The following is a 13,903-nucleotide window of genomic DNA, read 5'->3' as shown; positions in this document are numbered from 1 at the left end:
ATGCTTTTTACTCTAGATGCTTCCTTTCATTTCATTGCCCGGGGGCATCACATAAGCACCCTTGAGAGAGAGAGAAATCATCCCTCCCTGGGGCACCTCACGTCGCAGACCTTTTTCCTCCACTTCTCCACCCTGCAGGGTTTTGGACATACGCACACGTCCGCCCGGTCTGTTTCCAAGACACATTGGAAACACAGGCTTACCCACTCCTGTGCAGGGACCTCTCAGTCCTTAACTTTGCCCTGTGGGATGCCTCCAGGATACTTCATTCTCTTCCTTACGGTCATCTTGAGAGTTAGATCATCGTGGGTCATCGTGGAGTTAAAGGAGCTAAGTTTCCTCCTCAAACCTGTCTCAGTAGAACTAGTTGGTATGCATCTGAATTCTGGTTGTAGCTTTTAATCCTTTTATGGAGTAGTTAAGTCCAAGAAATATAGATCACCAGGGAGCCGTGAAGATAGTAAAAGCATTTTTATTCCTAGAAACCACGTCTGTGGGGTGGGCTTAGGGCAGGATATCTATCCTAAAAATGATAACGATGATGATAACGGGAGCCACAACGGCAGCAGCGAACACCGAGTGCCGCGCACGGCCGTCGGACCCATGACTGCTCCCGGCACCGTCCGTACCCTTCTACAGAACAGGAGACTGAAGCAGGCAGAGTGAAGGAGCTCACTCTTCTCATTGTTCACGTGTGGGCTAAACCTCAGCTTCTAGGAGAGCCCTTGCTGGGCACTCCTTAGATTACACCCGCCCTCACTGCTCCTTAAAACACAGTCTCTGTGAAACCAGAGGGCCTTCAGAAGCGTTTCCAACTACCAGTGGGTTAGCCCCGCCCAGCCCCTCCCCTTTGGGAATCGGGTCTCACTAAGAATCCACCATCTGGTGTCTGCTCTCCCTACCTGGGTGCTCCCCAAGGACAGCAAAGGGACTGTCTTGTTCGGTGTTCAAATGGCAGGCCGGTCCCTGGCACTGCAGGGACAGATTAGATAACTGATGTGTAATTGAGTAGTCCCTGCAGCCTTAAGTAATCTGGAGGTCATCTGAAGGGACTCCTACAGTAAAGCCCAACCACAGTAAAGCCCACCCAAGGTCCACAGTAGTGCCTTCTGGAGAAGCCTCTGCTAGCCACGGAGCAGGCCACAGGCACCAGGATCTTGGGTTGCCCGGGGAAAGCAGGGCTGTACTTCAAACTACAACGTGTTTAATTTCCAAGTCGCCTGGGTGGCTCTGCTGGGACATATTCTTGCCTAGCAGAGCCTGTCCACCCTCCCTATTCCTGTGGTCTGAAAACTTATTCAAAGATGCCTATGCTTGATCAGCACCTTAGGGTCGCTGAGACAAGCCTCGTGGTCAGACATTCCTTTGCAGAGTGTAAACAGAAGAAAAGCAGTTTGAGGGTAGGGTTAGCAAAGACAGCTCTCATATTGCTGAGGGGGTCACCAGCAATGTGCTTGGAGGCACGTGTGATGTTACATGTGTACGGGCTTCTTCTGCACACTTCTCCCAAGGCAGTGCTTCTTCACAATGCATGTATCTTAGAATTACCTGAAAAGTTTTTAAAAGAGAGTTCTAAACCCAACCCATCTCCAACTACCCCAGACCAATGAAATCAGAATCCCTGGGTTAGGCAGTTTGTTTTGTTTAGTTTTGTTCCCAATTTCCAGATGATTCCCATGGACAGCTAGGGTGAAGCTAGACTACTGTTCTAAAGAAAGCCATATGTTTCCATCTGGGGCTTTTAGGAGGGAAATCTCTAAAGTTTTAAAAACCATGTACAACCGAGTTTTGCGAACACAATTAGTATTTGTTTTATTTATTCCCTATTTCCCATAAACAACTTCTAAGCGTTGGCACAATGTCGCCATCTGCAAGGCATATGACAATAACAGACGGCCGCCTAATAATCAGGGAGGCATTAATGTTCACGGGCTCTAAATTATCTGGATTCATCTGGTATGATCTGTGTTGATGAGGCCACTTAATGCTTGATTTTTGTGTCTTTTGATGGCAGTACCAGAAGTGGGAAGGCTATATTTTCTGGGCTTTGCATTGTTCTTTGTCATCCTATTGAATTGTTACAAGATAGATTTATAACAGACCTAAAGGTGGTATCAAAATGAAAATTAGTTCTTGAGTAGAATAGCAATCCTGTTTGACTCGCCTGTAGCAACTGCGTCCTATCTGCCTCTGCAAGGAAGAAAATGACTTCTTAATGTGGTTTCCTTCCACTAAGGAGAATTAAATCTATGTGGCAAAATGTAAAACCAGCGTGCTGGCAGCCAAATTCTGAACGGAAGATCCATGACCCTCATAAACATATTTGTGGCCTGGTTATATGCTAATGAATCTCATTTAGGCTCTGACTTACCCCGCATGGAAATACAGCCCAGCTGGAGAGCCCGGCTACTGTTCCCTCACTGTTTTGCCTTCTGTATTAAGGCTTGCTATGAAATAAGTTGGGGGGGCTTCTCCATCTGCTGCGAGCTGCCCGGGTGGGGTCTCTGAGTTAGGTTTAGAACGTTTTCCTCCAACATAGCAAACTTCGCTATTTTAGTTGATAGACTTTGCGCTGAGTTGGCAAGATTATTTTCAAAGAGGTGGAAGGGAATCTGGAATCTACTCTGTAGTGGTGCGGTAGCTCCTCTGGGGTAGAAAGAGACAGAAGTTGTTGAGGATAAGTCTGACACTGACCACTACAGAACAGAGTCATCTCTGACAAAGTGAATGAACTTCAGATCTCAATTTCCTCCTTGGTAAAATGGGGCTAACTGCATCCGCCTTATTGATCATTTTAAGGATTAAATAATGCATATCCAAAAAACTGACCTTCACATCACAAATGTGCACCGTCATTAGTGCTATTGAATCGTTTATCTCAATCTCAAACATCACAAAATGTATAGTGCAGTGTGTTGGGTTAAGAATTTATACCTTCAGCATTTTATGATGTATAGAACCACACATAAGAACAACAAATTTACTTAATGAAATTGAATTGCAATAGGAGATTAAGGGAGGAAATTGAGCTCTTCTAAGGAAGAGAGTTCTGAAGACATCGACTTAGATATACATATAGAGGGGATAAAATCTTAATGCTATCAAAGACGAACACAAAAAGTACAAAAAAAAATGGATGTCAAAGAAGGATTTTTAAACTATTCAATGGATTGAGATCAATTGTTAATTTTTTGATTTTTTTTTTAAACTATTAGGTCATTGGAAAAGTCTTGACTTATTTTTCTATGCAAAAATGCACCATGACTTTTCTGATAACCCAATATTTACATGCTTGAAGCTTCTTTTAACGGAAATACTCATTTCTTACTCAGTAGCCATGGGCCTTGTATTACCACCGTAAATTTGCATTAGCTACTTTGGTTCAGTGGCCTTCTCAGAGATCATGTAAGGGAGGCCAGCCTCCAGGAATGACTGTGGGTAGGTTGCAAACCCAATGCCTTCAGAGTCTGGGAAATCAACTAAATGAATGACACCTGTCAAGCATAAGAATTCGAGAATGGTAGGAATGATGGTGCATGGCAGCATGTGTCTCTGGTGGCAACCCAGTCTGCAGCCACCACTCCCAGCCTCAGCATGGCCTAATCTCATTAAAGGAACTGGAAATATGGGTTCCTATGTGAAACTTCCCTATTTCCAAAATTTGACAAGGAATACAATATGAAGACACATACATGCCTGCCTATGTACTGGCCTCTAGTGTGCAAATTTCACTTAGTTCTCTCTCCCGCGTGCCCCCATTGCCCTTACCCCACATTTGTTCAAAGAGGCCCAAGGACCCATTGATGACTCTATTCCATTTTTTCCTCCAAAGCTCCAGAAACATGACAAAGAGGACGAGGACTCGCCAGCCTCTTGGAGATCGGAGGAGGAAATGGCGGCAGAAGCTGCAGCACTGCGGGTCTACTTTCAGTGACACAGGTAAAGACTGCGCACTTCCTCACCACCACACCCTCCAATGGGCTCCAGGAAAGCAGCTTCCTGCTGTTTTAAAGCAGCTTCCTGCTGAGAATGGGGGTGGGCAAAAGCAGCACCAACAGCTTTGCATGGGGGCATCCTGGGTGTAAAATCTAGACTAGAGGAAACGTGGCCTTTGAGGGTTTTATTTCCCCCCCATCCCAGGCCCCATCCACACACTCACCTTCTCCTATCTTTCCACTTCCTTTCATGGAGGTATCCGAGTCCAACCTAGGCCACCATCACCTCCTTTTCCCTCTCCTTCATCACTGCTTCTCTCTGGTCAAGTCTCCACAAAGCAGGTAATTTATAATGCAAACCTGACCTTGAAAAGGACCCTTGATGGACGATGCGGTATTGCAGTCAGTCTGCAAGGCCCAGTGGACCAGCTCTCTACCTCCCTGCTCTATCAGCCACACCCAGGCATATTCTTCTTTCACCAGTAGCTATTTCATAAATTGTCCTTTGCATATCCCTTTAACGTTGGCCACTAAGAAACTCAAGCATATAGAAGAACGTCAGGTCTTAATAGAACGATCTCTTTGCATTAATGATATTTAACTATGAGGAGATGATAGTTTTAAGACTCTGATAGAAAAAATACTGATAAGTCTGTCTCCTTTCCAAAATGTACCAACACATTGAATTTTTCTTTTTTTTTTTTTGAGAGGTTTTTGCTATAGGGCATGTGCGCTCGCTGGAAAGACAGAGAAACAGAAAGCAAGAAATCACACACCTCCAAGGGGGATGGCCACACTGCGATCCCTTCTCCTCCTCTCAGGATTTTGGGCATGCATGCACACACGCCCGGCATGAGTTTAAGCCACCGGGTCCAGGACTTGAACCATGGTCTACTACATGGGAGTCCAGCAACATAGCCATTATGCTAACTGCTGGTCCCCCTACACACTGAATTTTTATATAACATTCAGGGCTTATGGATCTTCTGAAATTCATTCATAAATTGGGTTGTCATACAAGATTATAACAGACCTAAACTAAGAGAAATTATTTGTTGTGTATTGAAATTTGTGTTTAACCATAAATCTTGTGTTTTATCTGGCAACCCTGTTAATAACTTTCTTAGGGAATATGACTCCAGACAAAAAGGTCCTCTTCTTGAAATATCTTATTTTTCCTTTTTTAAAATTAGATAATTCTGAGTTAGAATTGGGCTATTCTTTATCTAGCTAATGAATAAATATGTTCATATCATAAGTTTATGAAGTAGGGATCGGATACAAATAAAAGAAAATTTGTGAATACCAGTGGCAATTGAATTATATAAAATTGTCTCAACCACTTAATGATCATGATTTTTAGCTAGAAAACACATACGTTGTAATGTGATTTCACCTGCAAGACTTCTAAGTCTTTATTAGATGGTTTAAAATGTCTGTTCATTTCTTGTCCTTTCTCCCCCACCCCTTTTTAAAGTATAATATTCTAACTACTTAAAGGCCCAGAACTGCCTCTCCCCCATTATCGTTCAGAATGGTGTTGGGCTTAGGCACTTGCAATCTCAAAAATGCATTTCATTCTACCATGCCATCGGTTTGTCAGCTCTGCACTCAGTTGCCTAAAGCGATGTAGTGAGCTGTAGCCGAAGCTTTCATATTTTATTTTTAACCTTTTCCATTGTTTCCTTCTCATTTTTCATTTTCTTTCTTTTTTGTAATGGATCAAGCTATTTACCTAAAAACGTAGGCCTATGTGCATGACTGCAAACCTCTATTCCTCTTTTGAAAGCCTTTGTGTCATTTTGGAGTGTGCTGTCCAAATGGGATCGTAACTCTTCAGCCTTGACTTCCCAGGCTAAGGTTTTTGCCGTTTCTTCCCCTGGGTTTTCTATACATTGGATACTTCCCGGTGGAGGCCAGAAAGCTCTAGGCTTTACCTGAGGTTTGCTGAATTGTAGGATTCTGTTTCAGAGTGCATTTTCTAGACACTTTAAGAAGATTTAAACTTATTACCCAAGTTTCCTGTGTGCTTTGCTTTGTCAGTTTTTGCTTAGGTCTTGCCTTGAGGCCTGACATCTCTCATCTTCCAGGTAAAGCTCTGGCTTTGTAAATCTTGCCAGAAAGACGTTCACCCTAACTTGTTACACAAACTATTGCCACAGTGCCCACGGGCTTTTAAATTAACATTTGTATCTCACTTTAAGGGTTTTTGTTTACAGACCAAACAAAACACCTTCAGTCTTCCCAGCAGGGAGATGTGGGAACTGACAGTAGGAGGGCTAATGAAGGTGCCAGATAGCACAGGACCAGTGTCTGCGAAGCAAGGGACTTCAAATTAGGGTCCTGAGATTCTGCCAAGAGCAGGACATCGCCTGTATTGTGGTGGGATTTAATGTACTCCCTTTGGGGACAAGGAAGAAAGGAAAAATTCCCCTTTTTCAGAAAACAGGATCACTGGGTTACTCTCTCTGGTTCCTGACATGCCCCCCCCCCCTTTTCAAAATGCATCCTACACACTGAACTTTTACACAGCGTTAAACAGCTCATGGAACTTCTGAAATTTGTTAATAGAGTGATTGTCCAATAATTAGACCTACCTAGACTTCAAATAGTTACTGTTCATCTGAAATTCAGGTAAATAACCCCCCTAACCACTCCTAGCTTTCTTGACTGTTTCCTCAGCAACAAGTCAATCTTAGAGCAAGAGTAAAGATTTGGGTCCCGCTGCAAGACTGCCCAGTTCGAACCGCGCACACAGGCAGACATGTGGGGCTCACCCTGAAAACTGAAAACACCAGTCAACCCTTAGGAAGAATTTACAGGACACAGCTTCTCTTGTTATATCCTGTCTTTCAGGTGATGAGAAAACGGAGGCTCAGTGATGTTAAGAGTTATTCTGACATCAGTGGTCAGTAGGTGATGAAGCTCAGATTGCACCCAGGCCCATTCTCCTCATCTTTCATTACCCACATTGCTAAATGCACTTACTTCTCCAGCCAGAAACTCCTCTGTCCCCGCTCCCCTGGCGCCCTCCAAATACTCCTTTCTAGCCTCTTTAGTCTGCTGGCCTCTCTGGTTCCACTGTGCGGCTCTCCTCCTCCTGCTAGCCTTCCTTGCCCACCTTGTTAATGTCATCTTCTCCTCACAGCCTCCCTGGTCACACTGCACCCAGGGAACAGAATCTTGTCTTGGCCCCAGCTATTAGCAACTCTCCTTCAAGGTTTTCAGACCATTTCAGTTCCTGCCACAGCTGCCCTCCTCCCCTTCCTCTACCCTCTGACCACATGTCCATGCAATATGACCTTGTACCAGCCACTGCAGTGTTTTGTAAATTTCATTAATTTCCATTCTGTAACTTTTTTAAAAAAAAAATTATTATTTTTTTTGGAGAGGTTTTTGCTATAGGGTGCGTGCGCCCACCAGAAAGACAGAAAACGATAAATCACCCCCCAGGGGGGATGACCACACACAGCAATCTCTTCTCCATTCTCCTTTCGGGATCTTGGGCATGCATGCACACACACCCAGCATGAGTTTAAGCCACCGGGTCCAGGACTTGAACTGCAGTCAACTACATGGCAGTCCAGTGACATAGCCATTACACCAATTAATGGTCCCAATTCTGTGACTATTTTTTTATCTTCATGTATCTCCTAGGGAATTATTTACTTTTTAAATTTTGGTACATTTATCGAAAACCATCTAGACTTGATGAAAAAAAAAATGTACTTGTGATTATTGGGTCATCCAGAAAGTTGTGACACATTTTTGCATAGAAACAGAAAAATACGACATGACTTTCCGACAACCTAATAGAAGTATAAAAATAAGTGTAAAGGAAAGGGAATTCTGGAAAATCCCAGCTGTGTATTGTTGCATGTGTGGAGCTACCAAGACTGAGGTTTGTTTTCTCTTCTAGAAGTGAGGATGGCTACCTTCAGAGAGGCATTTCATTCCAGTACCAAATGGTGACTCCCCACTTGATCTATTCAGGATTAAAAGAAAAAAAACCTACATAGGGATTCATTGTAGATCATCTAAAATTCTCTTAAACAGGCATACGATTCCCACCTTTGGAGAAATAGTGGTAGAGGTCATAATGCAAATCCAGAGCAAGCTAACCCCAGACCTGCTCTGTCTTTTTCACCAGACACATGGAGAACAGAAGGCACATAAGGGAAATCTGAGAGTCAACTTCCCTAGGGCTGGCAGGTCACTATTTTGTCCCTGGCTGGAAGACACTGGGCCGGAAGGTGTGTACCACACTCCACTACCGTTCATGGGCACACTTAGTCTCTAGGATGACTGAATCTCTTTGGTATTGCACCTTCTCCTGGGAGATCGACTCCCAAGCTCAGCTCACACTTTGCTTAACATTAGCCTACCTTTTTTTTTTTTTTTTTGGAGAGGTTTTTGCTATAGGGCGCATGCACTCGCCAGACAGACAGAGAGACAGAAAGCGAGAAATCACCCCCAGGGGGGATGGCCGAAATCCCTTCTCCTCCATTCTCCTCTCAGGATCTTGGGCATGCACGCACATGCACCCGGTATGAGTTTTAAGCCTCCGGGTCCGAGACACGAACCATGGTCGACTACGTGGGAGTCCAGGGACATAGCCATTATGCTAACTGCTGGTCCCAACATTAGCCTACCTTAAAATCCAAAAGAAAAAAAAAGGGGGGCTGGCTTCATGGTACACAGAGGTTATGCACTGCACAAGAGAAACTAGAGTCCACATGGCAACAGGTTCAAATACCTGGTCCAGTCAGCTGAAACATGCTAGGCACACACACACGTGCCCAAGATCCGATGGGAAGCAAGCCTGGAGGAAGAGGATCATGGCATGGCTGGACACTGTCGGCAATGCTCATCTCTCTCTCTCTCTCTCTCAATCTCTCAGTCTCCCTCACTCTGTGTGTGCACATGCACTCTATCAAACAAGAATGCTCAGCAGGTGCAGAGACATGTAAGCGCCTGTACCTAGAGACACCCCTCATAGGAAACAGCACTACGAGGGGGAAAGAGCTGTTCTCTGAGTGCTTGACCTAGGCAGGTCTAGCAACTTCATGATAAGTAGAAACTCTGTTCTAGATCTTTTTGTATAAACTCTGATTAATCCTTAATTTGAAAGGTAGACATTCAAAAACTATGAAATGTCTCTTCGGTCTCTTGAAGCCATGGAGGTACCAGCATTAGTTTGGGTGTGAAGGGTTCTCTTCACCTTTCTGTACAACCCCACAAAATGTTCGGGTGGGTAAACCACTCTCTGTACCCTTTGCCTAGCAGAAATGACTTTGAATTGTAGTTTCCTGAGCAATAATGAAAACAGACAATGCCTTCAACCATGCACGGGGAGGAGGTCAACAGGGGTTGCTGAATGAAGCTGTAGTTGTCTCACTCTCCTCCTGACAGACCCCTGATGAGGTTGGCCACCCTTTGGTTCCAGGGATTCAGCATCTACTCTCTGTAAGGTGAATTTATGCACTGGTTCCCCCTCACACCGGGCTGAGTTCCGGGATAAGAGTTTTGCAATGGCTCTTTCGGTCTGTGTTCTAAATCACAATGCGTGACAGTGGATCTGCATTTCCTATCTAATCTTGGCTCTTCCTGGAGCAGAGGAATTCTTTACTCAGATGTTTAATACTTGGATTTACTGCCTCTACACACTGGGTTAGGTTTCCTACTTACTATTAAAGCAGGAATGTATGTACAAGTGGAGCAAAATTTTGTTATCTTCCTACCCTCATTCCCACCCCATGTTGGAATTCAGTAGGGTCTGCTGTCTGTAAAATATGCACGCATTGCCCCTACTTCTGACGGTAAGTCAGAGAGCAGGGCAGGCTTCCGCACCTTGTTGTGTCAGCAGAGTTCATTTGTAATTCATCAAACTCTCCTCTGTGCATGTGGTTATTTTATAGATAATTGGTTGCCTCTCATTTACTCATAACAGAGCTGTGCAATTTCAAAGCAACTGAGTCAGCCTAAAACAGCATTATTAGTAGTTACAGATGTACTGTCAAGGCAAAATTCTGATACTGGCGTTTTTGAAAAATCACCATAACTCCAGCCACTGGGCCATACTTATAGCATAATCGTAGACGGCTGCAGTGGATGAGAAAGGACAGGGTGTCTATTTAGCACAAGTTCTGCTCTCAGAATTGTACTTTTTGAAGTCTACCCTAGATCTCACCCTTGTCCAAGTTCTATGCTCAGTACAGCAGCCTCTGCTGAGAGAGGTCCAGGAGGCAGATCACAGTTCTCTGCATCTTCTTGGGGGAGAGATGGGTGGTTTGTAACCTCAGCTCCTTGGCCAATTCAATCCTAAATCCACTGGAAAATCCCCATGTCTCATCAATAGCCATGGAAGTGTTTGCCAACACTCTTAGACAGCCACGAATTGATATAATAATAGATTTTCTTTAGAGTGGAAGTACAAGAAAACATGCTTTGTTTTAGACTAAAGATGCTTTTATATGTTCCAAAGCTCTTTGTCAGAAAAATGACCCATTGTTTTAAAATCAGCAGGTAAAGAGATTTCAGTTTTCTTTTTTCTCCTCTCCAGTCCATGTTTCTGTTTCTATTGCATTTGGATGACATATCTAGAACCTAAATTGAGAAGCAGAGAATTAAAATCTATTATTTGGACTGGATACATAGGAATAAAGTCCCTGTTCCCTAAGTTGAGAATGATAAGCCATAGAGTCATAGAGACTTTAGAAATCATCAAACTTAATGTCCTATTAAAGGCCTTATTTCCCCCCACCTCCAAAAAGTGACCCGCCAACTATATAAGGCTTTTAGGAGACCATCTCCCCATGATTCCGAAGTGGGTTTTTAGATTAGTTGGATTATTTAAAAAATATTTCACCAAGATTCAAGTTTATCTAGCATATTCCTAGTAGTTCAGACAAAAGATTTCCATGACAGATAATGATCTTTGACCCTATTGCTAAATAATACATAATACTTACACAGTTCACTTGACTCTATGCCTAAAACGTCCCTCAGTCACCTCTTACATAAGGAGCATTCCATTATTTTGACATGCTGGGGAATCTATTAAAGTATTAGGTAGGTATATACATTCCTTTGAAATGTAATTTTACTGGTGACAGAAAAATCATATAAGAAAAATATAATCCAAATTTTTAAAAATAACTTTTTCAGAGTTTCAGGGTTGGGCCAGCTCAGTGGCCTACTGGCTAAGGGAGCCAAATCCCACATAGCTGACCGTAGTTTGAATCCTAGCCTCAGCAGCTTGAAAAACACACCGGGTATATGTACACGCAGGCCCCGAATCCTGACAGGATGGAGAAGCGGAAGAATGGGTAGCGGCATGATGGTGCCCCATTGGGGGTGCTTTCTCTTTCTTTTTCTCTCTGTTTATCTTTCTCGAGCAAGCACACATGCCCTTTGCCCCCCAAAATAAATAAAATAAAAATAAAATTTGAGGCTTTTCTTGCAGCTGACAAATAGCAATATAATAAAAGAAAGCCCATGAGTACACGTCCAAAATCCCAAAAGGAAGGAGAAATGGAGGAGAAGGGATAGTGTCATTACCATGCCCCCTGGAGGGTACTTTCTGGCTCTTCCCTTCACCCCCAGCCAGCACATGTGCCCTCTGGCAAAAATTGAAAAAATAAATAAATAAAAGAAAGTCCATTGTTATCAGTCCTCATTATCTTCAATCTCACCCCCAGAAGTGGATAATTGCACATTAATCTGCATAATCTTTTATGGCAAAAACCTAAAATGTTCTATTCTCAAGACTTCTTTTTCTTCCCCTACTTGTTTTTTTTTTTCCCACAAGAGAGACAGTCCTCCTTTTCCTGCTTTAATATTTTGTCTTTGTCTCTGACAGAAGGGAGGGTAGAAAGAAAGATTCTTCTGGAGGGCATAGGAGGTTAATATGAAGAAAGGCTATGAAAATTCACATTAATAATCTTTGACCCTATCGCTTAATAATAGCTAATATTTATGCAGTTCACTTGATCCTATGCCTACAATGTCCCTCAGCCACCTCTTACATAATAAGTCCTCCATTATTCTGACATGCCGGGGCATCTATCAAGTTATTACACAGGTGCTCAGCCTGGATGATCAGTTCAGGGTCCGCTAGCCAAAGCTGCTCTACCACAGATGGTGTTCTTTCTCGTGTTAATACTTCTCTGATGATCTGAAGCACAGTTTAGGATGACCCACCACCTCCAATCCACCATGAGTGTGAGCAATTGAGAATTTGAGCATCTTATTTATTAAAATTGTTGAAGTTTAACAAAAAGTGGGGGAAAGAGATGGTAGGGCTAAGGAAAGAATTAAAATGTCATCATCTGTCCTAGTGTTATAATTATTGGGTCATCGAGAAAGTCATGTGCATTTTTGCATAGAAAAACATAGGAAAATACGTCATGACTTTCCCAATGACCTAAGAGTAAAATCAGACCCAAGCCAAGATAGATATAATATGGCCCCTCTTCTTCCTCCAAACACCCTCTTTGCAGAACATGTTCTTTGGAAAGATAGGGCCATACAAAGACGGGGAAAGAGAGCTGGGAAAGGCATCCTGGGAATAAACCTTCCCTATTTGGTATGGAACTCCTTCAAGGGATGGGTGCCTGTCTCCCCTCTTGCCCTCTCCAGACTTCACTGTGCTGACCTCAGTATTGGGTTCAGTATTTCCGTTTTACAACCTTACCACAGAACAAACTTTGGTTCTCCTATTAGAGCCTCATGTAAATAATCTAGAACCAAGAGAAAAAGTCAGATGGCAGGTAATGGCTCCTTCCTCTTCTTTTAGAGACCTTTGCTATAGGAGAGACTTTTGCGATAGGAAGCATATGTACACTTGCCAGAGAGAGAAAGAGAGAAATCACCCCCCGAGGGGAAGGCCATGCTGCAGTCTCTTCTCCTCCATTCTCCTCTTGAGACTTTGGGCACACATGCACACATGGCCATGTGAGTTTTAAGCTGCTGGGTCTGGGAGTTGAACCACGGTTAACTACGTGGAAGTCTAGCAACATAACCATTATGCCATCTGCTGGTCCTGGTAATGCCTTCTTTGGGGCAAATGCTTGCCTTGTGCTTTACATACTTTCATACTTACATACTTTACATACTTTGAAGAAAGTGTTTCTAAAAGGAAGTACAGACAAACTGAACATTTCGATTTTGTAACAGTTAGATCCCAGCCCCACTCCCTATACACACACATACACACTCATCCATTTTCAAGCACTGGCAGATCCTCCACCAGATGAAAATATAAAAGGATATCCTTCAATCTCCTAAGAATAACATCTGAACTGTCTGCCACTTTTTTGTTCACTTTCAGTGGAATTGTCTTTAAGTATGTTAAGTGGCTTCTCATCCACAATCGCCACTAGATTTACTCTCTGAACTTGGACAAGTCACTCTATTGTGTCTCATTCCTTATCTCCGAATCACAATGATGAGAAAGCATTTTGCTTATACCTGGGGTTATTACAATGATCACACAAAGCAGTGGCTAAGAAACTATTATGTCAATTGTAGATTCATTATTTTTCTATGACTTTCATTATATCTTGAAGATGATAAATTATAGGGATGTTCTGATCATGAAGAATAGTTTAACAGTACTTAAAGAATAAAATCTGTAGGGCAGGATGTTTTCAGACCACCAAAAAGAAGTATGAATTCTGCTTCTATTACTAACAGACCAAATAACTTGACTCAAACTTCATACTTTTTCACTAGAAAAACTACAGGATTAAAAGAAAAAAAATCTGTTCGAGGTAACAACTTCACAAAAAATCATAGGGCCAAAAACCAAGTGAAGACAGAAATCCAGAGAGGTGAGCCGCACAATTTAGGATTCCTTTTCCACTGAGGGTTTCTGTGTGTCTTGAAGAGGCAGATGGAATTAGGACAGGCTAGTTAGTTTTGGGGCAGCAGGAAAGGCAGGGAATGGAGTCCTTGCTGACCCTCCA

General features: G+C 43.0%; 1 protein-coding gene across 1 annotated transcript in view; it reads left to right on the top strand.

Moving 5' to 3' along the window:
- The window catches only part of FHIT (fragile histidine triad diadenosine triphosphatase), an 858,590-nt gene that overhangs the window by 828,833 nt on the left and 15,854 nt on the right, over nt 1-13,903 (top strand). The window contains exon 5 of the mRNA XM_006166252.2: nt 3,833-3,939. Within this exon, the coding sequence (XP_006166314.1) occupies nt 3,833-3,934 (102 nt within the window). The 3' untranslated portion in view covers nt 3,935-3,939. The remainder of the gene's footprint in view (nt 1-3,832; nt 3,940-13,903) is intronic.

Source organism: Tupaia chinensis, unplaced genomic scaffold, assembly GCF_000334495.1.
Source record: "Tupaia chinensis unplaced genomic scaffold, TupChi_1.0 Scaffold144206_1, whole genome shotgun sequence".
Classification (NCBI taxonomy): domain Eukaryota; kingdom Metazoa; phylum Chordata; class Mammalia; order Scandentia; family Tupaiidae; genus Tupaia; species Tupaia belangeri.
Note: the sequence above shows the minus strand (reverse complement) of the source record. Positions and strands in the feature narration are given on the sequence as shown.